The sequence below is a fragment of the Rhineura floridana genome, chromosome 11 (assembly GCF_030035675.1).
Source record: "Rhineura floridana isolate rRhiFlo1 chromosome 11, rRhiFlo1.hap2, whole genome shotgun sequence".
NCBI lineage: Eukaryota > Metazoa > Chordata > Lepidosauria > Squamata > Rhineuridae > Rhineura > Rhineura floridana.
The window spans coordinates 20,436,555-20,460,864 of NC_084490.1; the positions used below are offsets into that span (position 1 = coordinate 20,436,555).

General features: G+C 47.3%; 2 protein-coding genes across 4 annotated transcripts in view; one reads left to right on the forward strand and one right to left on the reverse strand.

Annotated features, from left to right (window-relative positions):
* Positions 1-12,523, forward strand: part of LMTK3 (lemur tyrosine kinase 3) — a 37,064-nt gene extending 24,541 nt beyond the window's left edge. Inside the window, exons 11-15 of the mRNA XM_061588700.1 lie at positions 153-2,587; positions 5,286-5,656; positions 6,214-6,325; positions 9,805-10,065; positions 11,550-12,523. Of these exons, the coding sequence (XP_061444684.1) occupies positions 153-2,587; positions 5,286-5,656; positions 6,214-6,325; positions 9,805-10,065; positions 11,550-11,566 (3,196 nt within the window). The 3' untranslated portion in view covers positions 11,567-12,523. The remainder of the gene's footprint in view (positions 1-152; positions 2,588-5,285; positions 5,657-6,213; positions 6,326-9,804; positions 10,066-11,549) is intronic.
* LOC133366051 (brain-specific angiogenesis inhibitor 1-associated protein 2-like) overlaps positions 5,607-24,310 on the reverse strand; it is a 38,320-nt gene continuing 19,616 nt past the window's right edge. The window contains exons 10-14 of one of the 3 annotated variants that reach the window (XM_061588703.1): positions 23,785-23,986; positions 23,103-23,174; positions 22,618-22,789; positions 16,365-16,435; positions 5,607-5,661 (exon numbers count right to left, since the gene is read on the reverse strand). In XM_061588703.1, coding sequence (XP_061444687.1) covers positions 16,388-16,435; positions 22,618-22,789; positions 23,103-23,174; positions 23,785-23,986 — 494 coding nt within the window. In that variant the 3' untranslated portion in view covers positions 5,607-5,661; positions 16,365-16,387. Of the gene's footprint in view, positions 5,662-16,011; positions 16,436-17,214; positions 21,647-22,185; positions 22,227-22,617; positions 22,790-23,102; positions 23,175-23,784; positions 23,987-24,310 lie in introns of those variants that run through there. The other 2 variants (XM_061588701.1, XM_061588702.1) reach the window with 2 other exon arrangements.

The following is a 24,310-nucleotide window of genomic DNA, read 5'->3' on the forward strand; positions in this document are numbered from 1 at the left end:
TTATTATTGTTATTTTATTGTTCCCATTCCCTATCCTCACCCCTAACTGTTCTTTCAGGCTATTTCCCCCACAACTGTTTCTCTCCCCTTCCTATTTCTGCCTATTTTTCCGACTGTTCCTCTATCCTTCCTCCATCCCTGCCCCATTGCAGGTACGAGGTGATGCAATCCTGCTGGCTCCCACCTTCCCATCGCCCAACCATGGAAGAGCTGCATTTGCAGGTGAGCTACCTGTTGAACGAACGCTCCAACGCTCAGGCGGAGGAGAGCTTTGAGTGGCGCTGGAGTGCCCTGAAACCCAAGCGCTCCTCTTCGCCACCGCTGGCCTCCTTGTCTTCCTCGGTACGCCACCGCCGCCCGTCGGAAGAGATCTCGGCCTACCCGTTACTGGACGGGTTCCATGGGGGCGACATGGACGACATTCTGACAGTGACAGAGAGCAGTGGGGGGCTGAACTTTGAATACATGTGGGAGAAGGCTCGTCTGGGTCGATGGAAGGGCCCTGCTTCGGCACCGCCTGAATACCCCTCCAGCAACGGCGGGCTAGCTGTGCCAGGCAGCAATCCGTTCTATGAACAGGCAGCCCAGCGTGGGCACAGCCTGGAGACACCCAGTGTTGTGCCTGTAATCAGTGCCCGCAGCCCGTCAGTCAGCAGCGAGTATTACATTCGCCTGGAGGACCATGGCAACGGCGAGCAGCCTGTCTGTGCCCCCAGCCCTGGCTCACCACCCCAGCCTCTCTTTCCCTCAGACTGGGACTGCCACAGCGCTCCCTATCGGCCGCAGGAGCAGCCCAACACCAACCCTTTCTTGGCCGGTGGCAGCGGCGATAGCAACCCCTTCCGTGTGGACGGTGAGATCCAAGAGACATCTCTGACAGAGACACCTACGACGGGAGGTGAAGCGTTCCTAGCTGAGTCCCTGCTCACTGTGTATCGTGAGCTGGAGGACCAGCAGCACAGCTGGGATGCTGAGATGATGGAAGAGAGAGGGGCGGGGGAGACACTGGCTGGGGACCCCTCGGAGTTCCAGGGATCGCCCTCGTGGGAACAGGAGCCTTCGCTAATGGAGGACCAGAGCTCTGGCAGCAGCACTGACGACTGTGGGAGCAGCATTGGGGGCGGGCGGCGCAACCTCCTGCCATGCCCACTGTGCACTCGGGTGCGGTGCACATGCGCCATTCATCGTGGGGATGTGGTGAGTGGTTGGAGCAACCACGGCCCATCCCTGCGGCGTCCTCATCATGACAGCTATGGCACTGAGGATGACTCCTCACTAAAAGTGGAGCGGGGCTCCCTCTCTGACTGTCCTATACTGCCCCCTAGGGACTGTGATGGGGATGGCAGGGAGCGCAGAGAATTCTATGACCCACTCATGGGCACAGCTGTGAAGACCTATGAACTTCAAGACTACCCGAAGCAGAGAGGTGGGGGAAACACCCGCCCACCTGGATCTCCCTTCCCAGCTATGTCGTCTGGCTGCTGCAATGTAATTGTTCCTGTGGAGATACCGCCATTGTCCACCCTGGCTGAAAGCAATGATGAGGAGACAATTGCCATCATCCCTGAAGCCATTGATGGATACTCCACTGGCCCAGCAACCTTAAGCCTCTCCCCCGCAGCACCTGATCGGCAAAGGGGAACCCTAGACTCAGTGGATTCCTTGGACATTCCTTCCAACACCAGTTCCTCGGATGTCTGCAGCCCGGCATCCCACTACTCCTCTCCGGGGCAAAAATTTGGTGACAGTGGCTATGAAACAGAGAGCACTTTCTCACCTGAGTTCATCTTCAAAGAGGAACCACCACTGCCACCTTCCAGAGGAGAAGAAGAAGAGCCAGAAGAAGATTCCAGCAAACTCCCAGTAACACCCATCTCTCAGTCCACTAGTGATCTTACCTTGTCAGTGAGTGAAGAAGGGGCGGAGCTAGAGGAAGAATTAGGGAGGAGCCTGGGGCCAGCAACACCTCACCGTGACTCTGCCTACTTCTCTGACGGGGAGGCAGAACCCACTGAGGTGCCTGCTGCCGGTGGAAACGAGGGAGGGAAGGCCGCAGAGAAGGTGACTGTGGACGGAGGCTTTGTGGTTCAAGTGTGCAAGGAGCAGCTGTTGGTCACGCTTCAAGAGAACGTCACGCGCAACCTGCTGTGTAGTCAGAGGATGCCGACCATGAGGCTTTCTCCTATTGCCCCATTGAAGGAACAGGCTGTTCTCAAGTTGTGGACCCTGGAGCCAGATGAGAGGCAAGAGATTGAGGAGGAGGAAGAGGAGGAGACCAAGAAAAGCTACAATGGGGATACAACGGACTGCCAGTGGCCAGAAAGTGCAGAAGATAAAGAGAAGGAAGAGGAGGAGAAGCAGCAAGAAGAGAGAGGAGGGGAATCTGAACAAATGTGTTCAGAGCAGGAGGAAGAAAAAAGGAAAAAAGGGGAGAAGCCCAGCCAGATGGCGAGCCAAAGTGTAGCAGTGCCCGTTGTGGTAGAAACGCAGGATGCCTCCCAGGGAGATGGATATGTAGCAGCCGAACAGCCCAAAAAGGATCAGGAACCTGGTGCCCCTGTGAACCAAGCCAGTGAAGATATCAAAGGTAAGGCTCCCATCTTTGGTTTGGGTGGAAGTAAGCGGGAAGTGTGTGTGTGTGGGTGAAGGATGTCCATCGAAGAAACAGGGGAAGAGGAGCCAGCTGGGAGACTGTTGCTTAACCCACAGTCTAAGAGCTGATTGGTGGTTACAGCGAGCACCTTTGAAGGTGCACTCTCAGGCAAGGGCTCTGCAAGTGCTGGCTATCAGCTGACTGTCCACCCTTGCAAAGCCCTGTTGTGCCTTTGTAAGCACTGAGGATCAATTGATCGGCGGCCCTTGCAAAGGCATAGGGCTGATCGGTGGTGCCGGCAAACCCTGCTTTATCGCGTCTTTACCCGCCCCACATCGACATCATATATGACATTGTACACATCACATATAATGTTAGGTGTAGGGAAGGTGGGTGTGGCTTAGCAAAAACAGCCTTGTTGGGCAAATGGAGAGGCCCACCGGGAGGCTCTCCACAGGCCAGAGGTTCCCCACCACTGCCTTAAAGCATCAGCAATGCAACCTGGGAGAGGAGGATAAATGAAGGAATGAGAGAAATATGCAGTAGTGTGGGTGCTGCTTTCCGGCCTCCAGTCTCCATCTTTGTGTGTCATTGAGTAAAAAGAGCTCCATTCCAGTGTTTGTGTGTGTGCGTGCGTGCATGCATGCACCATTTTGGATGTCCAGAATACTTTAATGTGCAAAAATAGCTAATATCATAATGCATTTATATAAATTTGTAGTATGGCTGCATTTGGCTTGCTGTGTGCAGTTTTGGTTGCCTAGTGTCCACATGTATATTGCAGAGCTGGAACAAGTGCACAAAAGGGCAACAAAATGTACACAATCTTCCTTATGAGGGAAGGCCAAAGCAAGGATGTGGAACCTTTTCTAGCCTGCGGGCTGGATGCAAACCTTCCTTACCCTTCCTCAGCCCACTTTGACAGGTGGGCAGGGCCGCCCACCTTTCAATCACCTATCATTATGCCATCAGGTGAGAAGTTCAAAGGGTCTTGCTGAAAGTTGCACTTTCAGCACCAATAAGTTGATTGGTGTTAAGACCACTCCTGCTTTGTCCAGTTGCAGGTATGGTTTAGATTCAAAGACAGTTTTCCTCTACAGATCGGCAAGCTGTTCCCCAGTGGGGAACTCCCTGTTCCTGGAGGGGCTTGCTGTCAGCACCAATAAACTGATTGGTACTATCACCAAGCCCCGCTTGCAAGGGAATAATCTGGACTGCAGTTTAAGCTCCTGATTTGGAGCTGTGTCTTGTCCCACACTTGACATCACATATGACATCAGGTGCGGGCAAGTGGGCAGAGTTTGCAAAAGTGCCTCACTGGTCAGAGGGTTTCTAGCTCTCAGCTAAAACAGTTGGGGCTTTTTAGTTTAACCACACACATGCAAAAAAAAAAGTAAGGGAGGATCTTGGTGAGGTTTATAAAATTATGCACGGTGCAGAGAAATTGAACGGAAACCATTTTTTTCGCTCTCTCTGTTATAATAAGTAGCACTTGGAGAGTAGAATGTCTCACAATAAAGTGCATAGGCAGATAGATTCAGGAGAAAGAAAAGAAAGAACTTCACATAGTTAAACTATGGAATTTGCTGCCACTAGAATGTGCTGAGGGTCATTGGCTTTGATGACTTTGAAAAGGAACTAAACATGCTAATGGAGGATAGCTCTACAACTACCAGCCATGACCGCTAACAGAACATCCATGTTCAGAGGCAGCATACCACTGAATACCTGCTGTTGGGTAGAAAGCTTTTGCCTTCATGCTCGGCTTATGGGCTTCTTGGGGACGGTGTAGGAAACTGGATACTGGACTAGGTGAGCTGTTCCAAAAGGCCTTTTTTCTAATGCTCTAAAGCAAGAGTGGCCAACATGGTGCCCTACAGATATTGTTGGGTTGCAACTGGCATCATGTCTGTCCATTGGCTATGCAGGCTGAGGATGATGGGAGCTCGAGGGTGACAGGTTCCCCATCCCTGCTCAAGGTCAACACTGTAAACCAGGAGTAGCTAACCTGTGGCCCTCCAGATGTTGATGAGCTACAACTCCCCTTATCCCTCACCATTGGTCATGCTGCTTGGGGCTGATGGGCGTTGGAGTCCAGCAAAATCTGGAGGGTCATAGGTTAGCCACCTCTGTTGTAATCAACCTAGACTTTGTGCTGATATGTTAGAGGAAAGACATAGATCAGCCTTCCCTAAGCTGGTGCCCACCAAATGTTCTTGGACTACAACTGCCCATCAACCCCAGTCAGCATGACCAGTGAACAGGAGTGATGGGAAGGGTCACATCCACACCATTCACGTAAAGCACATTTAAAGCAGATGGTTTCCCCCAAGGAATCCTGGGACCTGTAGTTTACCCCTCAGGGAGCTGCAATTCCCAGCTATAGTTCCCAGGTTCTTTGGGGAAAGCCATGTGCTTGAAACGTATGGTGTGGATGTGACCTAGTCCAAAACATTTGGCATACTTCAGGTTGAGGAATGCTGACAGAGATATATGTTTGGGCAGGAATCATAGGGACATGTTCATAATGAAATAACTCTCTCTCTCTGTCTCTCTCATCCCAACCCTTCATTCCTTGCCTCTCTTCCACACCATTTGCTCTTCTTGCCCTCTGAACCTTGGCTCTTCAACCCAATCACTCCTCCTGGCACCTGGCCTTCCTTCCCCTTTGACTTCTGGCTCTTGCCTCCAGCCAAGCTGTCCCGTTTGTCTCTGTCGCTTCCCCCTCTGGCCTTGCAGACGTTCCCCCCACCTGGCGGGGGAAGGAAAGGGCCATTTTGGGAAGGTGCAGCTTTGGGGGAGGGTCCAGTGCTGGGAGGGAGAGAGGCTGCCATAGCGGCAGAGGATGAGGAGGAAGATGATGTTGAAGAGGAAGAGGAAGGGGGCTTGGCTGGAGGCGGAGGGCGGGGCGTCCCCATTGTGGTGAGTGAAAGTGATGACGCCCGCAACTTGCGTGGCCTCCTCAAGTCGCCACGCTCTGCTGAGGAGGCAGCTGCTGAGCTCGACCGTAAGCGGAAGATGGTCTCCTTCTTTGATGATGTCACCGTCTACCTCTTCGATCAGGTGAGCTGTGAGGAAGACCAAGGTTGAGGGTATGTAAGTTAGGGCACAGTGGGGTGAGGGGCTTCTTTCAGGTCCCTGGTTGCAAGCCAGCTGTCTACTCTGTCCTCCTCCTCTCCGCCATCCTGGCTCTGTTCCCGCTTTCTCTTACCTCTTCTATCTTTTGGGCTGCCTTTCCCACTCAGCATTCCACACTTAAGTTTCCTTGTCGGCCCACACAGAACACACTTCCTCTTGGACCTGGTTTAATCCCAGCCATACTGACTTTTCACTTTCCCTCACATAAGCTGCTTGCCAACATTCTGTAGGTAACTGTTCTTCCCCCTCCCCCTGAATGGTTAAAACATTATCTTTTAGCTATTTTTTAGGTGTTGCTCGATATCAACAAATATTTACTAACTCTCTGAGTTACCTGAAAAAAATAGCTAAAGGATCCCACACACAGTTAGCAGGCAGCAGCCAGTATCTTGGATACATAGCCAGGGAAGATAGTCGGAGTCAGATCGAAAGTGAGAGGAGCCGGAAGTTCTACAATTGTCTTTGTCTCTTTCTGTATGTAGGAGACACCAACCAATGAGCTGAGTTCCCAGGGAGCCCCAGATGGTGATTCCCCCTCTCCTGGTCTAGCAGCAGAACCGGGACTCAGTGCCTTCCCGCCAGCTGATGGCTTCAGTGAGTATTGGGGCAAGGAGGAGGGCCTTAAGTGAGGAATGTTTCCTGGAAGAATGCCAAATGCAGGATGCGCCAGTGTAGCAGTACAGCCAAAGAAGGGGCAGCCTGGCCACTGCAGTCAGCATCTGGTGTGAAAGTGCCCAGTTCCAGGATCCAAGGGGAGCTGGCTGTCAGGTGGGTGGAGACAAGGGCATAGTCCAAAAGAGGCAAGGTCAAATTCTAAAGGACTTGAGGGCCAGAGGCAGGTGAGCCAGCAGGCAGGAGGCTGAGTAGTTCAAGGGGATGCTAATGGAGATCAGAAGGACCGGAGCAGGGGTAGCCAATGTGGTGCCAATTTCCAGATGCTGTTGCACTCCCACTTCCCATCAGCACCAGCCAGCGTGCCTAATGGTCAGAGATGATGGGAGCTGTAGCGCAGCAACATCTGGAGTTGGCACCACGGTGGTTGCCAAACTGTGCTGTGGGGCATACTAGTCTGCCCCTGTCAGGCCAAGGACAAAGAGGTATCTCAGAGGTAAATTGGCAGAAGGCAGGCTAGGATCGTTTTGTTATTTCATTTGTGCACTACAGAGTTGTGGAGCCTGTGGCCCTCCAGATGTGGCTGGACTACCATTCCTGTCATTGCTGACTGGGGGTGATGGGAGTTAGCGCCAGAGAACATCTAGGAGGCCATGGGTCCCACATCCCTGATGTATGTATCAAAAGGAATGAGGGTTGTTAATCACAACAAAAACTTACGAGGGTTGGATCTGGACTAACAGCGCAATCCAAACCCAAGATCCGCTGGGATGAGCACGTTTGGAACAGGTGGGCCTTGGACTGTCTTGGCTGAGTCTACACTCAGTGTAATTCCCTCAGCCTGGCTGAGCTGCGGCTGTGCTGGCTCAGTTGGCAGGACTTACCTCGGAAGGATTGTTCTTGGGGTGTGGCAGGATGGAGCAAGGAGAGACTTACACCTGTTCCAGTCCTCTGTTAGCTCAGTTAAGTGACCTGGCAACCCAGCAGAATTTACACCAGCGAAAAGGGTGGTGTAAGTCAAGCTCTATTTTCACGGTTTGCTTTCCGTCTATTAGGCTTGGGCTGGCTTAACTGGCAGTAGCCCTGCTCCTGGACAGAGTTTGGAATTGGGGTAACTTATGCTGGCTTCCTATATTATTTTAGGATTGCTCTGCCTGCTAGTTGCACTTGTTTCCCATTGACGTCAGTGGGACTTAAGTCATGGCTAACATCTCCCAGTCATTTCCTTGGGACCCAAGTTCTGTTGTGTAAATTTGTATAGATATTAGCAGAGAACGTCAACGGTCTGAGATGCATGTGTGCCAGTGTGTGCGTTTACCGAAGAAAGCAGGATTTTACCCTGCATTGAGATCACTGAGAAGACTTAGTAAAATAAGAAAAACTACTTTATTTATAGAAATACATAGTAGATAGAAAGGCATACCTAGTTCTAACTAACTAAGTTGGAGGTGCAACGCCCAGACGTAGGAGTTGCCCTCATGGCACAGGAGAGAGAGAGCAGAGACAAAGGTGTCTCCTCTCTCTCGGACAGTCGAAGAAGAGAAGAAAGGAAAGGGCGGAAGGAGGAGGGGCAGATAAGCTTCCCTAAGTATATCAGTCTAAGGATGGAAGGCAGTCAGTCAGAGCATCACAGGTAAAGGTAGTCATCATCATCAAAGTTTATTTGCCGGGCCATAGGCCAATAAAGGTAGTCAAGCCTAGCCATCTGGAGGACCCTAACTCTATCTCCCTTCTGGAACATAAAGAACAAAACAGGAGTTGCTCTTGCCCCACTTCCAGCAAGTTCAACTAATGGGTTAGTGTGGATTCAGCCAAGAGTTTTGAAAGCAGGTATTATCACGTGGCACGACCGTGGAACAGGCTGAGGGGAGGTTTGATGATGTTGTGTCAAAGCAAGCGTTCTCCCACACTTCTCAGTATACTTTCCCGTTCACTTTCCTTATTGCAAAAAGTCTGATCTTTTGGGGAAGCAGATTTGTTGTGCAAGGTCTCCCAATGAACTGTAATCACCCAAACTGTATGTGATTGAATCCCATCTGGAAATAGCAGCAGTCTGGAAGCACCCCCAGCAAAAGTAAAACAAGATGGTCAAAGGGCTTTAAGCCCTTCCTTTGCTTTCTTCAGCTTAATTAAAGGTAAAAGCCTCTCCACGAGGCTAGGAAGGGCAGCTCCTGCTGCACACTTTCAAAATGGCCCAGGAGTATCCTTAGAAATGGTGCTGTATGATCACATACCATAGTTTCCAGGGGCTGTCCAGAGCAAAAAAAGGGTGGCCCCTATTTGAACAGTCACATAAAGATTGCCTTTTTGCAGTGTTTCATCCAACAAGCCTTTTAAGGAGAGACCTTTCCCAGTCTGCATCTCTATTGGAATTGCAATTGGAATTGCAAATTGAATTGAGGGAACTGTGGCAAACTGATGACGCTCCAAAAGCAGAATTAATTTTAGAAATTCTCCTAGTTATATTGGATCTGAGGAGGAGTGGGTTGCATGGCAGAGCAAACCAGATGGATAATAAAGCAACTGAATGGAAGAAATGGGATCACCCCTATTCAAAACTGGCTCCGATTCATTTTGCAGAGGGTTTTATTGAGAGGTTTTATTGATGAGGTTTTATTTAAAGGCTCTTGATGCTCTCTCCCATTTCTATTGTCACGTTCTTGTCTCTTCCCTCTTGTATCAATGGCTTGAACGAAGGGGAGCTTCCATGTGGCAATTTACTGTGGATTCAGGTTGTTCATTCATGCAAGTTTTTCACCATGTCCACATGACATCATTCCCATCAAACTGCTGGCCCATATTTTCCCCCTCCTATTTGTTTTGGATCTACTCTTTCTGTGGAAAATCCAATATATTTTTAAAAAATGTACAAATGATAAGTCTGGATTAAATGTGTTTGTGTTTGGGGACAGAATATGGGAAAGGAATTTGAGGAGGACATTGTGGATGCTCTGAAAAGCTTGCATGCACGAGCAGCACTGAGTCCACAATAAACTGCCGCATGGGAAGGGCCCTTAGGCTTGAGTATAGCCTAAAGGCCAAATTTATGATATAGTTATCCTGCTCTTTCATCAGGAAACTTGAGACAGCATAGATGGTTTAGTCCCCATTGCCCCCCTTTTATTCTCATGACAACTCTGTAATGTAGGGTGAGAAACAGTGATTGGCCCAGGAACACCCAGTGACGTTCATGTAATGGCTAAATGGGGTTTGGAACTCGGACCTCCCTGTTCCTAGACCGATACTCTAACACAGCCTTCCCCAACCTGGTGCACTTCAGATGTTTTAGGTGACAACTCCCATCATCTCCGAGCATTGGCCATATGGTTTGAGGCTGATGTGCACTGTAGTCCAAAACATTTGGAAGGCACCAGGTTGAGAGAGGCTGTTCCCACCACTTTATCTCGCTGGCTCAGTCTAGCCCTCCTTCCTGCCCATCTTATTCTTCTTCCTCCACTCAGGTGGCAGTTTTGAGTGGGATGATGATTTCCCCCTAATGGCTCAGAACCCATCCTATGTCTCCCTGATGCCTGACCACAACACAGCCAAACCCCACCTGGCCATGTCCTCACCAGTGCCCATGGCCCCTGCCTTGTTGCCAGCAGCCAAGAGGGTGGAGTCTGGCCTTGTGGATGCCCTGAGGTTCTCTCGCTTCACTGTCTCTCCTGCTCTGGAGCCACATCTTTCTTCATCCTGTGACACCGAACTGGGACCCACGGCTCGTAAGTGGGCATTCAGGGAGTGGGGATACTAGGCTAGCTTTATCTTGTGTGGGGTGGGAAATTTTGGGACAACAGTTTGTGGGTTTGGTTCAACTTCATGGGGAGGGAGAGGAGGAACTACCCTTAACCCTTGAAAACCATGGCTGCATACTCACCATACATTACAAGCACGTGGCTTCCTGCAAAGAATCATGGGAATTGTAGTTTGTGAAGAGTGCTGGGAACTGTACCACTGTGAGGGGTAAACTGCAGTTCCCGGGATTCTTTGGAAGCAATGTGATTTAAATGTATGGAGTGTAAGCCCGTGTCTCCTTAAATGGAAGACAACACTCCCTACCTATACACACTTGATCAAGAGTTCTACCTTCAAAAGAAGGTGCTTCAGCTACAGCTGAACAATTAAACATAGAGCAGTCAAAGGTACAACAGTGAATTTCTGTGTTGACATTATTTTTGTATGCTTTGCCATAGAGTTACGGCTGAGAGAACATGGAACATGCCAATAACCAGTAGTTTTGTGTATTTTGTTATATGCAGTGATTAAGTGCACAGTCTGCATAGCAGCAAATGACTGTAGGGACCCCTTCAGGCAGGATGAAATGGCACATGAGTGCACATTGAGAACACAACCTATTGCAGCATTCTGTTGTCATTGCCAGGGGTCTAAAATGGTGTGGTTGTTGCCATCTGGGGTGAATAAATGAGGCACACTTTTAAAAAATAGCCTATGACCCTAGTACAATTCAGCTATGTTGGCCACCAATAACAAGCAGCTATCCTCCAAAAAGCACAATTATGTCAGAGAAATAGCCCCAAAATATAGTATCTAGTTTGGGGCTATATATTTCACACCTTTTGTTCATTTTGGGCCCAAGATGGCTCAGATTGACTGGAAAAGACCCATAACATACTATGGATCCTGCTGGAGGGGTGAGTGGGATTAGACTTTATGACTCCCTGAGCCCTTCCATAATTGATACTATGCAGAACAGACAGCTGCCAAATCTGTAAATAATGCCAGGTAAAATCTTTGGGGGGTTTTTAGATTGTACAAATGGATAAAATTGTTCATAAGGGCAAAAGTGTGGCCTGTCTTCTGTATATTAGGCACCAAGGTTTTTCTTTTCTTTTAGCATGCTATCTGACGCTGATCAGTGATTCATCTTATCTCTATTGAGGCAACATTCTTGGTTTAGAGCAATGTGCCTTTGCATTTGATGTGCAGGTGTTTTAAAAATAGCAAATAGCATCAACGGGAAAGTCTGATAATTATCAGAGTCAAAGCAGGCTGAGAGGGAGAATTTAACCTTTTCCTCCCTTGCTGCAGTCCTGAGGAAAAAACTCCCTCTTCTGAAGCTGGAATTTGTGTGGAGGGTGAAAGATGGCCTTCACAAGTGCTTTAAAGTAGTGAATATGCTATAGATCATAAAGGCATAACTGGAGCAAGCCACTCAGATAAAAGAAAATTTTCTTCTTCCTTCCAGACCCTATTGAGAACTGAGACAAAGTAGAAATTGGGACAACCATGCCTCTTCTTCTCCCACCATTCAAGGACGATGTCCAGTCGTCCAGTCGACTTACCGATGATGCCAAGCTACCACACACCAGCTCCTATGGCGGATGGACAGACAGACAGATGCGTTTGTGTGTGCACTTGCGTTTGCGTGCATGGCATGGAGGCCGTTGTTGCTAACTGGAGCCTGACATATAAGGATTGTTTTGCCCTCCCTCTTCTTCCCAACAACTCATCCCCACTTCCGGGGAGGGGCTGAACTTTTTGTATGAACAATCATGTGCCATTGAATAATGAGGGAGGGCATCTCCTCAATTTTAGGGCCCCCTGCCCAGCACTGGCTATTGAATGTATAACCCTTGTTTCCTCTAGGCATCCCTTTAGCTCTCTGATATGTCCCTTATGAGGACCCTCTGTGCCAAATTGAGAGTGGGGGGAAGAAGTCTCCCGGAAGTTGCATCCGACTGTTCATGAGCAATTCCCCAAATCTCATCAGCTGCATCCTGGAATGTGGAATATGGCTGACATTTAAAAAAACCCTTTTTGTGCCAAATGGAACAGAATGGGGCTGGTGACCCTCCCATTTTAACCAGCATTATATATATATATGTATATATATAAAGACGACTGATTCAAACCTTGGACAGAACTCAAACACAACCGTGGAGTTACCAGCAGACAATTGGACTCCACAAGGCGGGTGGATGAGATTTGGCTAGGTGGGGGAACCTTTTATCTAACTCCAAGGGGATGATCCAGATGTTATCTTTTTTTTTTTTAAAAAAAAGAGATGCATGTTGATCAGCATTCATTGGGATGAAGCAATATGGGAGAATGCTGGATCACATTGCCAAGTTTTAGTGGCGACATAATGGACAGCCATTGGTTAATAACGTGAACACTCTCCTATTGTCCCTAGCTGGTTGGTGTCTCATACTTGGAAAATCATCCATAGTTCATACTTAGCATTGATTGAGATGGTTGGCTCTTCTGGGGTTGGGCCTGTCCTGTTCTTCCCAGTCCTCCACTGGTTTATACTGGGAGGTTAATAAAGGCTACTGGGTCCTACTGGGATACAGTTCAAATGGCTAGGATTTCCAGGGATTTGACTAGACACTATTCAATTGCACCAAAAGCACTGCATGAAGACTTGGATTGTATTAGGAAAAGAATGGGGAGTTCAGAGATGTAGGAAATCCTTTGGAGTTATCTTCTCTGTGAGCACCTTGAGATGATGGATCCGTTTACTTGTCTCTCTGCTTGTTGCATACTGTGGCAAGATTTGGATAAGAGGAGCATCAGTGTAGGGCAGGACAGGGGAATCTGTGGCCCTCCAGATGTTGGACTCCAGTTCCTGTCAGCCCCAAGCAGCATAGCCAATGGTCAGAGATTATGGGAGTTGTAATCCAACATCTAAAGGGACACAGGTTCCCTATCTTTTGTGTTAAGGCAATGTGCGAGTTAATCTTGTGGAGGGGAGCAAATATGTGCCTGGACCTGCCTTCTAGCTGGAGGGGTGTGGGATTAGACCTGATGACTCCCTGAGCCCTTCCAGCATTGATTTTTGTAGTCAAGTATTCATCAGACTACGTATTGCTGGTTTACAATAGAGGCCATCAGCTTATTGTTATTAAGAGGTTTAATATAAGCTATTTCTACCTTCTAGGGCAAGGGTTGATTTAGGGTGCTCATCCTATCTTCCCCCATCCCACAAAAATAACATTCGTGCCCAGCTAAGACCAAAACAAAGGGAGGTATTTAATTCTGAGCTTGGGGTATCTGTGTGTGGGAGATGGAAAGAGACCTACTGAAGGGGAAAAGGAAGCTGAAACATCAGAATAGCCCACAGAAAGTCAGACAAATCACCAAGCCCGGGTAGGTCCTAAAGGAAAACATGATGGGAATATCCACTTGTTAGTTTATGGCAAAGATGCATCATCTTTGAAACTACAGTTTATTCCTGCTGGTTTGCAGAGCCAGTAGCCATGAGTAGGCCCATCGTCTACATGCTCAGCCCTCATGGTCTGGAGAGATGGTGAAGCAAAGCAAACAAATACACCCTTGACAGACGAGAGCTAGCACATTTACATGTGAGCTGGTGTGCTTATGAGCAAGGGAGCTGAGAGGTAGAAAAGCAAGTGGCTTTTGGCCTTTATCTCAAAAGCAAGTTGCTTTATAGGACCAGCCAGGCCAGAAGTGTCTCCTGAGCAGTGGTGAACTAGTAGCATTAGCACTGCCCTCTAGTGTCTTGAGCTGCAATCCTAACCTCACTGGAGAGTAAGCCCCACTGAATTCTTTAGGACTCATAGCTTTGGCTAAACTTGTGCTTTAAGTGTACCTAAGAGCAGACTAGCTTCTTTTGGCAAGCTACCGTAGTGTGACAAGGAGGATAAGGCCCTTCAGTCTGGCCACCAGAGTCTCTGATTCAAGTTTCCTGTTGCCTTACACCTGTGAATCCTTTCCCAAAGCCATTAAAGGTGAGCTGCCCCAACAGCATTCCACTACATGACATCCAATGACATTGATCATATATTCTGTTAAGAAGTCCCATGCCCACCTAAAAGGAGTTGCCTGGGAGCACAAACGCTTGCAACACTCCCCCTCCCACCCACCTCCAAAAGTTGTCCCAATGACCTTCAAAACTGGCAGCACTAGAGGTAGCAAGTGTTGTCACTTCGGGCCCTGAAGTCATGGGCAGGGCAATGTTGGCCCTCTGCCTCCTGTTTCCAGTCCTCCTTGCGCCCAATATGGCAATTCTCCGTGCCTCCATCAGGAGACCTGCCGTCCACTGTGAGAACCTCTTGGTTTAAGGTGGGAGAGCCAACATGGCGCCCACTCCAGATGCCGTTGGGCTCCAACTCCCCTCAGCCCTAACCAGTGTGGCCAACAATCAGGAACAACAGGAGCTGGCAGTCCAACAACATCTGAAGGACACCACGTTGGCTGCACATCACTTAAGGGTTGGTGCCTCTTAGCTGAGGCATTTCCCTTCCCCAAAATGGCCTTACTAATGGCATCATATTCATAAACCTTCAAATGCTTTCAGTTTTCCTAGAGAGAGGAGGAAGCAGCTGAATCTTGAAAACATCAAGAATGGACACTGGCATCCTGGATCAGGACAATGTGTCTATCCAGCACTGTGTCAGGCTGGTCACCCATCTTTGTCCTGCGGCTGTGAGCATTTTGACTTTGATTCCTCACCTGCTGAGACTAAAATGGCTGCTTTGACTCATGGTAAAGGGCTCCCGCATCTGTTTCAAATCACTTCTTTGTATATTCCGAAGAAAGCAAGTCAGCATAGGTGCCAGATTAAAAAACCCCCGACAAAACTACTAGATTACCACATAAATGCAAAGAAAGTGAGGATAACCTTTGCCAATTTTCCGATCTGCCAAAATGAAAAAGAGGTAAAAACACTAAAATAAGAAAAACAAAAAATTAGGCAGTGAGGGGGGGGATCTTAAAAAAACAAAAAACCCAACTGCACCCAACTTTTTGTCTGTGTGGATGAGTGATTCTTGGGGTAAGGATTGAACGTAAGCAAATAGTGGGTGGGTAGATGGATGGAAGGATAGGGAACGTGAATATCCGAGGAATGTGGACGGGAAGGATGGACGGAGGTGTCCTGGGGGAGTGGCTGGTCAGAGATGTTACTGAGGGCTGGTTGTAGGGGGTGACACTTTCAATGGAAGGGTTGTGGGAAGAAGTATGTAAAGATGGGGAGAGCGTTTAACTATCAGAACTTTAAAATCTCCAGAACTCTGCAATGATAATAAATTGTGCATATTTGCATACAATGAATTAATTTGCCTAATTTGCCATCGGCAAAGCCTGGGGTTTCTCTAGATGATGGAAATGAATGTGGAAGAGAGGAGGACTAATACCTGGAAGGGGAAAAAATGGATATTTGAAAGGGGAGACAGGAGTAGTGGGGGGGGGTGAACTCTAAGCAGAGGGAAAAAGATACTGGAGGGATATAGAGTGTAACATCCACTTTACTGACTCCTGGTTACCTACCCCTCTCATTCAAGCCCCCTGTGGCCTAGCAACTTCTAAAGTTTTCCTACTTTGATCAGTAAGGATCAGAAATGTATTCATTCTAAATGAAATTAAAACATTCTGCACTTGCCACCAAGGTGTGATTTTAGACAACTGTAGTTAAATTAGTAAAAGCATTCTTTTCACCAGCTCTTCAGCCAAAAAAGGCTCCAATCGCAGCTTACAGCAGTAAAAAAACCAAGACAGTCCCTGCCCCTTAGGCTTACAGTGTAAAAGCCACAGCACAAAAGATAAAAAGAATGGGGAGGGAGAAGGTAACAAGCAAACTCAAATACCATTCTTAAAGCTACCAGCTGGGACGAAAGCTCAATTTCATCATTTGTCACTCCCTCTCTCCCTCCTTCCAGATTTCTAGACTCACTTGGTGAGGAATGGAAAGCCACTGGTGTATAGAGACTGGTGGGGAAAATGTTCTGTGTAAAAAAGAGATGGAGGGCTGTGTCTGGTGATAAAGGAATTAATTATACCACAGTGAAAAAAGAAACAGGCTAGAACCACAAATGTTCTAGATGTGCAGAGGTGAACCACTGCACGTTTGGAGGTTGGCAACTGGATGGGACCAACAGGGCCTAAATCTGGTTAGGCCAAGGTTGGGTCAGGTAAGTAGAAACTGTGGCCAAAATCCATTCAGTTCATTAGTATGGCGAAGATAAAAAAGGGGTGCCACCGTTGCAGTTGGAAAATGGTGATGGTTACTAACACTGCCCAGCACTTAGGTTGACCTCACCTGGAAGGCTTCATAGAAAGATCCTAGCCAATCAAAAGGCAGGGTTCAGAACCATTCGGAGTGAGAAGATCCTGGAAGAACAAGACACAAGTCAATTTGCCTGTCAGGCCTTGCCTCGTCTTGCCAAATCACTTAAATGGACCTGAAAAACTCAATCGTCTCAGGGGCCAGCACCTAACTAGAGATAGAGAGGCGAGATAGGCATGATAGGAAAACTGTCTGAAGGAATGGAAGCTTCTCTCTGACCTTTGCCAAAGGAAGGTCATGTCAGCTGGCCTCTTCAAAAGTTTCATCAGTACTAGGCACATGTTAAAGTTTTAGCATGTACCCACAATGAACCCTGCAATTCACTGTGCATGAGGCCCAGCTGCAGGAAGCTGAGGCCAATCACAGCTCTCTCACTGGCTGCATTTTTCTGGGGTATACACACTGTGGATTAATTGCATTATCCACCTTGTACATCATGGGGTAGTTTGGTGGCACAGTCTATGCTTTGCCTGTAGAAAGTACCAGGTTCAATCCTGGGCATCTCCAGGTATGGGGAATACCTTCCTCTGCTTGAGACCCTGTTGCCAGTCAGGGAAGACAATATTGGGCTAGATTCTGGTCTGCTGTAAGAATTTTCTAAGTGAGTACACGCGGAAATTATTTTAATTCATCCACTTAAGTATTACATTTTGTGCGTGCCTGCTTAAAAGTGAAACAGCCTAAAACTGCCACTAACAAGTGCTGTTTTTCACAAATTCCATCCTGTCCCTACCTGTGCATATCTGGGCTGGAACACTGTGAAATTTGGTACAGCAAGTTGCTATCATTTTGTTTCTAGAGAATGAGAAAACCCAGATAGGAGTAGGTTTATATTAAAACTTTATTAATATTAGAATTAGGAAGTATCAATAGAGAGATATATACATAGCTAATGAGAGACTTCCCCATACCTCCATGGATACCTGCACACCTCATTTTTGTATCCCTATGCAATGACGCTTCTCTCTCTCTCTCTCTCATTCACTCACTCACTCTCTCTCACTCACTCATTCACTCACTCTCACTCTGTCCAATATCCCCAAATGGAAACTCATATTTTTGTACATCATTCACAGCCACACCAAGCACCCAGCTATGCACAATTGTGCACATGATCCTGAGTGCATGCGTGCACACACATAGACTAATTAAGGAAAAACAAAACCATTTAGCAATGAGAAACTTGCTGAGACTTTCTCATCACTTTAGTGTTCAGATTTGAACGCCAGAATTTGAAAACTTTGATGTTAGGTATAAAATTCTGCCATTTGAAATCAAACTTCGGATTTTCAAGTAAAAATATGCAGAATGTAAAATGCCTCCTGAACCAATTCAACAGAAACACGCAAAACAAGAAACACACATGTACATAAAACAAACATCGTGACTGGGGTCATTTCTCTCTTGCAGAGGGCAGGAAACGCAAAGATATGTATCTTTTAGTATGCCCCTAAGGTTGCAATCTTATAACCACTCATCTGGAAATAATCCCCAATGAACTCAATGAGGCTTACTTCTGAGTAGATGTGTATAGAATTGAGCTGTAAGTATGGTAAAATTAGGTGTTTGCTATTAATAAGGCACACTTCTCAGCTTCATAGGTTTAAGATATATATCACATTCTGCAAACACAATCTGCTACAGAAAATTCTGCCGCTGGTTATTTCATAAAGGACATTTGCAATCGTATTTCCACACTGAAATCCCACATTTGATCCCGCTGCCCATAAAATATTCCTTATCTGCTTGTCCATAATACAGTAATAAACTGTCCTGGCATACTGGTGACAGCTGTCTCACTGGGTCTTTGTGACTCAAGAGCAGCTTCAGACATTGCATGGAAATGGAGGATGGAGAGAAGGTATATTCACCTTTCATGTTTTCGGTGCCAAGTCCCAAGGAGGAACTGGGGCATCCCCTCCTCCTTATATGCACAAGCTTCTCCTACATCTGAGCATCCAGTAGTGTAGTGGCAAATTTAGAAGTGCAGGATCCCTTCATGATAGTCACACCATGCAACCATGCCCCCTTTCCACTTTTTGTGACTTCTGTGTCATCTCTGAGTCCACACTCCACTACAACAGACATTCCTAGAAGCCAATCTGCATGAAAGGGGAGGCTGCTGAGAAGAGTCTTCTCAGTGGCTGACTCACCTCCTTTCACTCTGATTGGCTCCAATCAGGGTGAAAGGACAAGGACTCTTTTCAGTGGCTAACAAGCTCCCCTTTCATGATGACTGGCTCATACCTAGAGACCTGGCTGGGAGTTTGCTCTCCCAAAAAGGGGTCTATAATCCCCCCGATCCTGGATGACTACATCCTTGCACACATCTCATTGCAGAGGAAATGATTAGTCTTTCCTTCTTACAATCCTTCTGTACAGCATCTGAAGCCACCTCTTGCTGTATACAGTCTTGCCTCATCAAATGCATGCCATTCCCCCATCCCTCTCCAAACCTGATATTAAATGCTAAATTTTGAAAACGTAACAGATGGACAATCATTTCTTTGTACCAGGCTCAACTCATTCTGCTGATCTTGCTCTTTTAACTTATTACTTCCACAGTGGGTTAGTTTTAATACTGTCAATTGCACCCATCCTGAATCTATAGGAAAAAGAGGGACATCAGATTTGGTATGGAAGAGAGTATGATCAATACTGCAGAGTAAAGAAAACAAGGGGATGAGAGATAATGGGCTGAGGGGAGATCCTCACAATGAACCCATATACACAGCAGGCGTGTTGGGATTAATAATCCTGCATTGACAAACTCTGTCCTTGGTTGTTTCAGCTCTATGCCCCTTCCTGAGCACTGTGGCCATCATTTCACTACAGAATTGTGAACATCAATAGAGGTAACAACCCTGCGTATTGCTTTTATAATTGCTTATCCTAGGATGAAAAAGGGGTGAATCATGATCCATGGAGATTTCCAGAAACTGCCACCAACCAATTCAACCCCTTGAACATGCAAATTAATCAAGAGTTCAGGGACTATGGCAGTGCAGCCAGGCCAGAGATTCTGTAATGGCACATCTGTGCCCGCAAGGGGCAGCATCTCAACCATTAAACTAGTGGGTCATTTGTCCTGGGGAGGGTGCGGTGTGGGGGTAACACACAGGCAATGGGACAGCATGCCCTTTCCTTAAAAGTTTTCTTCAGACAAAACTTTTGCAGCTGAATTATTCAGTTTGGGCTTTGACCAAAATGCCTGCATTTTGGTCCTCCCAAAACACATACACTGTTGTGTGGTGTTTTTGCTTTGTTTCTTTGTTACTCATTCCAGTAACTGAAATTAACAAACAACCCCAATTGTTTGAAAATTTCTCAGCTGCCTTTCTCTAATCTGCTATCTCCCCCAAAAAACTCAGGAGTCCTGACTCCTGGCTTTTCTGTCTATATCTCACTACATTACTGGTTCCCAAAAATGTTAGCACCAGGACAAAATCTATTCTCGCAAACCATCATATATCCTAATAAAGCTATGGTTAAATCCACTACACAATTCAATATAAATTACAAAGTGAACATATGAAGAAAATGTGTGGCCCATGATTCATAAATGTATATTAGGGAGACAAGTGTTTTTTTTCTGTGACATTTCCAGTTCTGGATGAAGAGGAGGCAACACTCACTAGCTGTGTGAACTATGTTGGCAAAGTTCATGGACTATCCAGCAGTCCATGAACAATAGTTCAGGAACCACTGTACTTCCAGAAAACCCAGCAATCATAAATCTCAGCTCCTCTTCAACACACCATGTTGCCCTGTCACAGATTATAACTAAGGGCAAGTTGTCACATGCATACCATCACTCTGAAAGTAATGGCAAGTGATGACATGCATGCCTAAAACAGCCACTGCAGAGCAAATACCAACATATTGCCTGTGATCATCCACTGGTCAGTGGAGACTGTTGAAATATTCAGCCCCAAGTAACCAAGGGCTACTTCACATGTGTAAATTTATCACTTGATAACTGCAATATGAAGTGGGGACTTCAGTGTATTAATAGACCAACACAGATCTAACACTGCAGAAATAACATTTGTATCACTACAAATGCAATGCTTCTCAGTGGAGTCAGTTCACTCATTCAGTTGCCAAGTGATGTTTATGCCTGTGTGGATCAGACTGGCATTTTGAGCAACTGAGTGAGGAAATATCAAGTGGCTTACATTGCATGTGTAAATCAGCCTTGATTTCAGCTTTTCTAGATATCTCAAATTCCTTTTGCACTGATCACCTTTTTCTTCCCTCCTAGACTATTCTCCCCTTCTGTCTTCAGTTCTGACATCTCTAAATTCTACACTGTAGGGATAGATTTGGGTGGTGTCTGAGTAGTTCCTTTGTGGGATGATGATCTCATCATATGCAAACTTTTTACCCACAAAGTGTATTTCCCTTAACACGTTTATTGCCCTTAAGAGATTAAAGGTTGCAAATGACCAGGCTATCATAACTGTAGCCATCAAGTGAATCACCTGGGCAGCTGAACCCACTCTGCATGTACAAATTCCAGAGAAAGTGAGGTGAATTTAAGGCTCATTGAAGGAGCTCCTGAACCCCATGGCATCCAATAAGGTTTAAGTATGCCTTGCTTTCAACCTGGTCTTAAATGCTTTACTTAGGAGTACATACCACTGAGATGATGGGGTCTTACTTCAAAGCATGAGAGTGCAACTCAGATATAATTAAATCAATGGGAGTTTCAATGAACACTGATTGCATCCAAATGCCGGGATCCAGTGATGTGGATAAATAGATAAATTTGTAATGTGAGAAGTGACTCTAAGTCCTCCTATCCACCCTAGTTTTCTCCTGCTTCCATCTGACCTCCAGTCCTACATCCTCAATCTTTCTTCCGCCTCTGTTTATCCAACTATCACGCCTGTGCCCCCATTTCTTGCATCCATAGCTCCTTCTTCCTTCCTTTTTTCTTTCCTTCTGCTATTGGCTTGTGTACCCTGCAGGAATCGCTGCCAACCATGTACACCATACAGCCGCCCATGCCCAGGAGTTGCAACACTCTCATTGACCACTAGTGGGGATGTGGAGGAGGCAGGCCCCGCCTGGCCTAGGTGCCAACTCTAAGCCGGAACCACTTTGTTAGGTAGAATGGCCACACAGTGGGGGCAAAAGGGAGAAGTAGGTGCCCTGGCTTCACCAACTGATGCACCTCTCACTGGATGAGAGGGGCTGAGCGGTCGTTCGTCACTGTACGCTTCAGTTTGATGTGAGCAAATGGGTTGGTCCTGCAGTGAAAAGGGGAAAGTCAGAAAGAAGGAACAGTGTCAACATGGCAGGAGGCAGGCCCAAATATTTTGAGGATGCTTTCTAAAGCTCTGAGAAGGGAGTCATTACACTTAAGTCTGAAGATGGAGGTTAGGTCAACACTGGCATCAAATGAGGTTGCAGTGAGGGATAGACTTTGTGTGGGGAAATCACACTTTTAAATGGTCCTCCACATTAAACGAACAACAATCCTTACCTGCAAATATAATACTTGCATTTGAGGAACAAAGGTTCGAGCCTGACATTGTGCTCAGAGGGGTGGTTTCCTGTTTGCAGGAAGTTTTTAACGTAACCAAATATTTAAAAAGCTGACCTTAACCTGAAGTGGTGCTGCCTATTCTACAGCCTTACTCTTCTGAGGCCTAAATCACAGAGTGAGAAGGCATCAGTAGGTTGCTCTGTGTCCTCTGGGATTCCTAAAGCACTGATATGCAAGATGATGTCAAATAGGTCTCACAGGAAGAAAGAAGCCTGTGGAAGCCACAGGAGGGTTTCTTACCTTGAAGGAGAGGCAGTTGGACTTCCAAATTCATTTGCTAGCTAGAAAGATAAGGGAACAGTACACTCAGATACTAAAGAATCCTTTCAGTTTATGCAACAGATCCAAGTCCCAGGACATCAGAAAAACCCTCTGTCCGTGGAACTGTAAAAGCTTTGTAGAAAATTGCACTGAATTTTCTTCATGAGGTCTTTCTGTTAAGAAATGTTGCTTAGCAGACTTTGACCACTGGATGGAAGCAGATACACATTAAGAGGGCAGAAACAGTATTTGGAGAGAGGGCTCCTTTTTCTTTCCTCACACGCACGCACACACACACACACGCACACACACAGACGAGAGAGAGAGAGAGAGAGAGAGAGAGAGAGAGAGAGAGAGAGAGAGAGAGAGAGAGAGAGAGAGAGAGAGAGAGACAGTACTCTGTAAACTCACCTGCGACAGGTCTGGGTTTAGCATGCTGTAAGGTCGTTGGCGGGGCGTGCTGGCACGGGGCGAAGGCCCGAAGCGTGGGCCACCGTCACCCCCATCAGAGACAGTGAGTGGAGACCCAGCTCGGTCCAAATTGCCTGTGCTGCTACTGTTCATCTTGCTAAGTGGGAAGCCACTAAGTAAAAACGGGAAAGGAGAATGTTGTCAGGCAATTCATGCCAAGGGACGGTAGGTCTTTGCTTCCTTGATCTGACCCGCATTTCCCTAATGGCAGCAGGAGAAGGGGAGCAAAAAGTACAAGGGTGGGGAGGCCCCACAGGATGCTTGGCTGACTTGGAAGTGTTAAAAGCAACAGCAGCCCCCTCAAGACAAGAGTTAGCTCCTGGGGACCCTTAAGGCAATGCCAAAGGCTCAGATTGTCCTGTCTCTCCACCAACCCCTCCCTCTAATCTCCTCCAAAGCCCCTACACCCCCATTTCCCACCTTACCTGCTGAATGGTTTGTCTGCCCCCTCGACTGGGGGGAAGGGCCGGGTGTAGGAGAAAGGAAACCAGCCTTTCCTGCAAAAGGGGAAGCAAGGAGGGGAAGGAGGGGAAACAGGCTTTGAAGATAGGGAGGGAAAAGGTTCACAACCGCTTCCTTTTCTCTCCTAGTTTTGAAGTATTGGGGAGGGAAGGGGGGTAAGAAGGACTAGTGTTAAGGACAAGAAGTGGCTGGAACAACCACAGCCAAGGCAGACAGCCAGGGCTCCTGTGTCTAGGGAGGGAGTGTCGCCTAGTGGGCTCAGAAATGGTAGAGGCCCCCAATACCTTGGGTTCTCAAGAAAGGGGGGACGAGCTCAGTTTAGAAGCAAAACAAGAGAGGTCGAGAGCCAAGGCTCTGGCGTTCTTTGCAAAGTAGAGTCTAGCACAGACCTTCGTAAGCAAGAACTCCTAGATCCTAGTGCAAGGGAGCTGTGTCTTGTGGCTGTTGGCACATTGGAATCAGGCCCACTCAGTCTGCCTAGCCCAGGATTCCTTACTGTGGCTGGCAGTGACCCTCCAAAACCTCAGCCTCGCAAACCATACACCTGACCTAGACCCACACTGGTAAGGGTAAATTCCCACAGGGGACAGTACCTTAGAATCGGGAAAGGCTGGCAGCAGGGTTTGTAGGGAGGATCTCACTCACATTTTGGTTGTCTCGTTTTCTCCATAATGCCAGCCGTCCCGTGCCTCAGTCACCAGTAAAAGGATGACATCTCCCTCTTGGAAGTTGAGCAGGGTGCTGTTCTCGCCAGCCGCGTGTGAGAATATTGCCTGGACTCTCCTCCGCTCAGATCGTGGAGGCAGGACCGAGAGAGGATTGATGCGGGGCAGGGTCTTGTTCTCCACTGGAGGTGGGGTGGGGGGAATGGGGAGAGTAGAATTGGGCTAAGTGGGCAGAAAAAAAAGATGACTCTCTCTCTGGTACTTGTCATTGTGCTCTCCCTCAGGTTTCTGCTTAGGGCAAAATAAACTCCAGAGCAAAGCCTGTGACTCTCCAGATATTGCTGGAATACAACTCCCATCATCCTTGTTCATTGGCCATGCTGGCTGGGGCTGATGGGAGTTGGGAGTCCAACAACATCTAAAGGGCCATAGGTTTCCCATCCATGGTCCAGAATATGTGGACAATCCTACAGAAGGGTTGATATGTTGTATGGATGTGGTTTAGG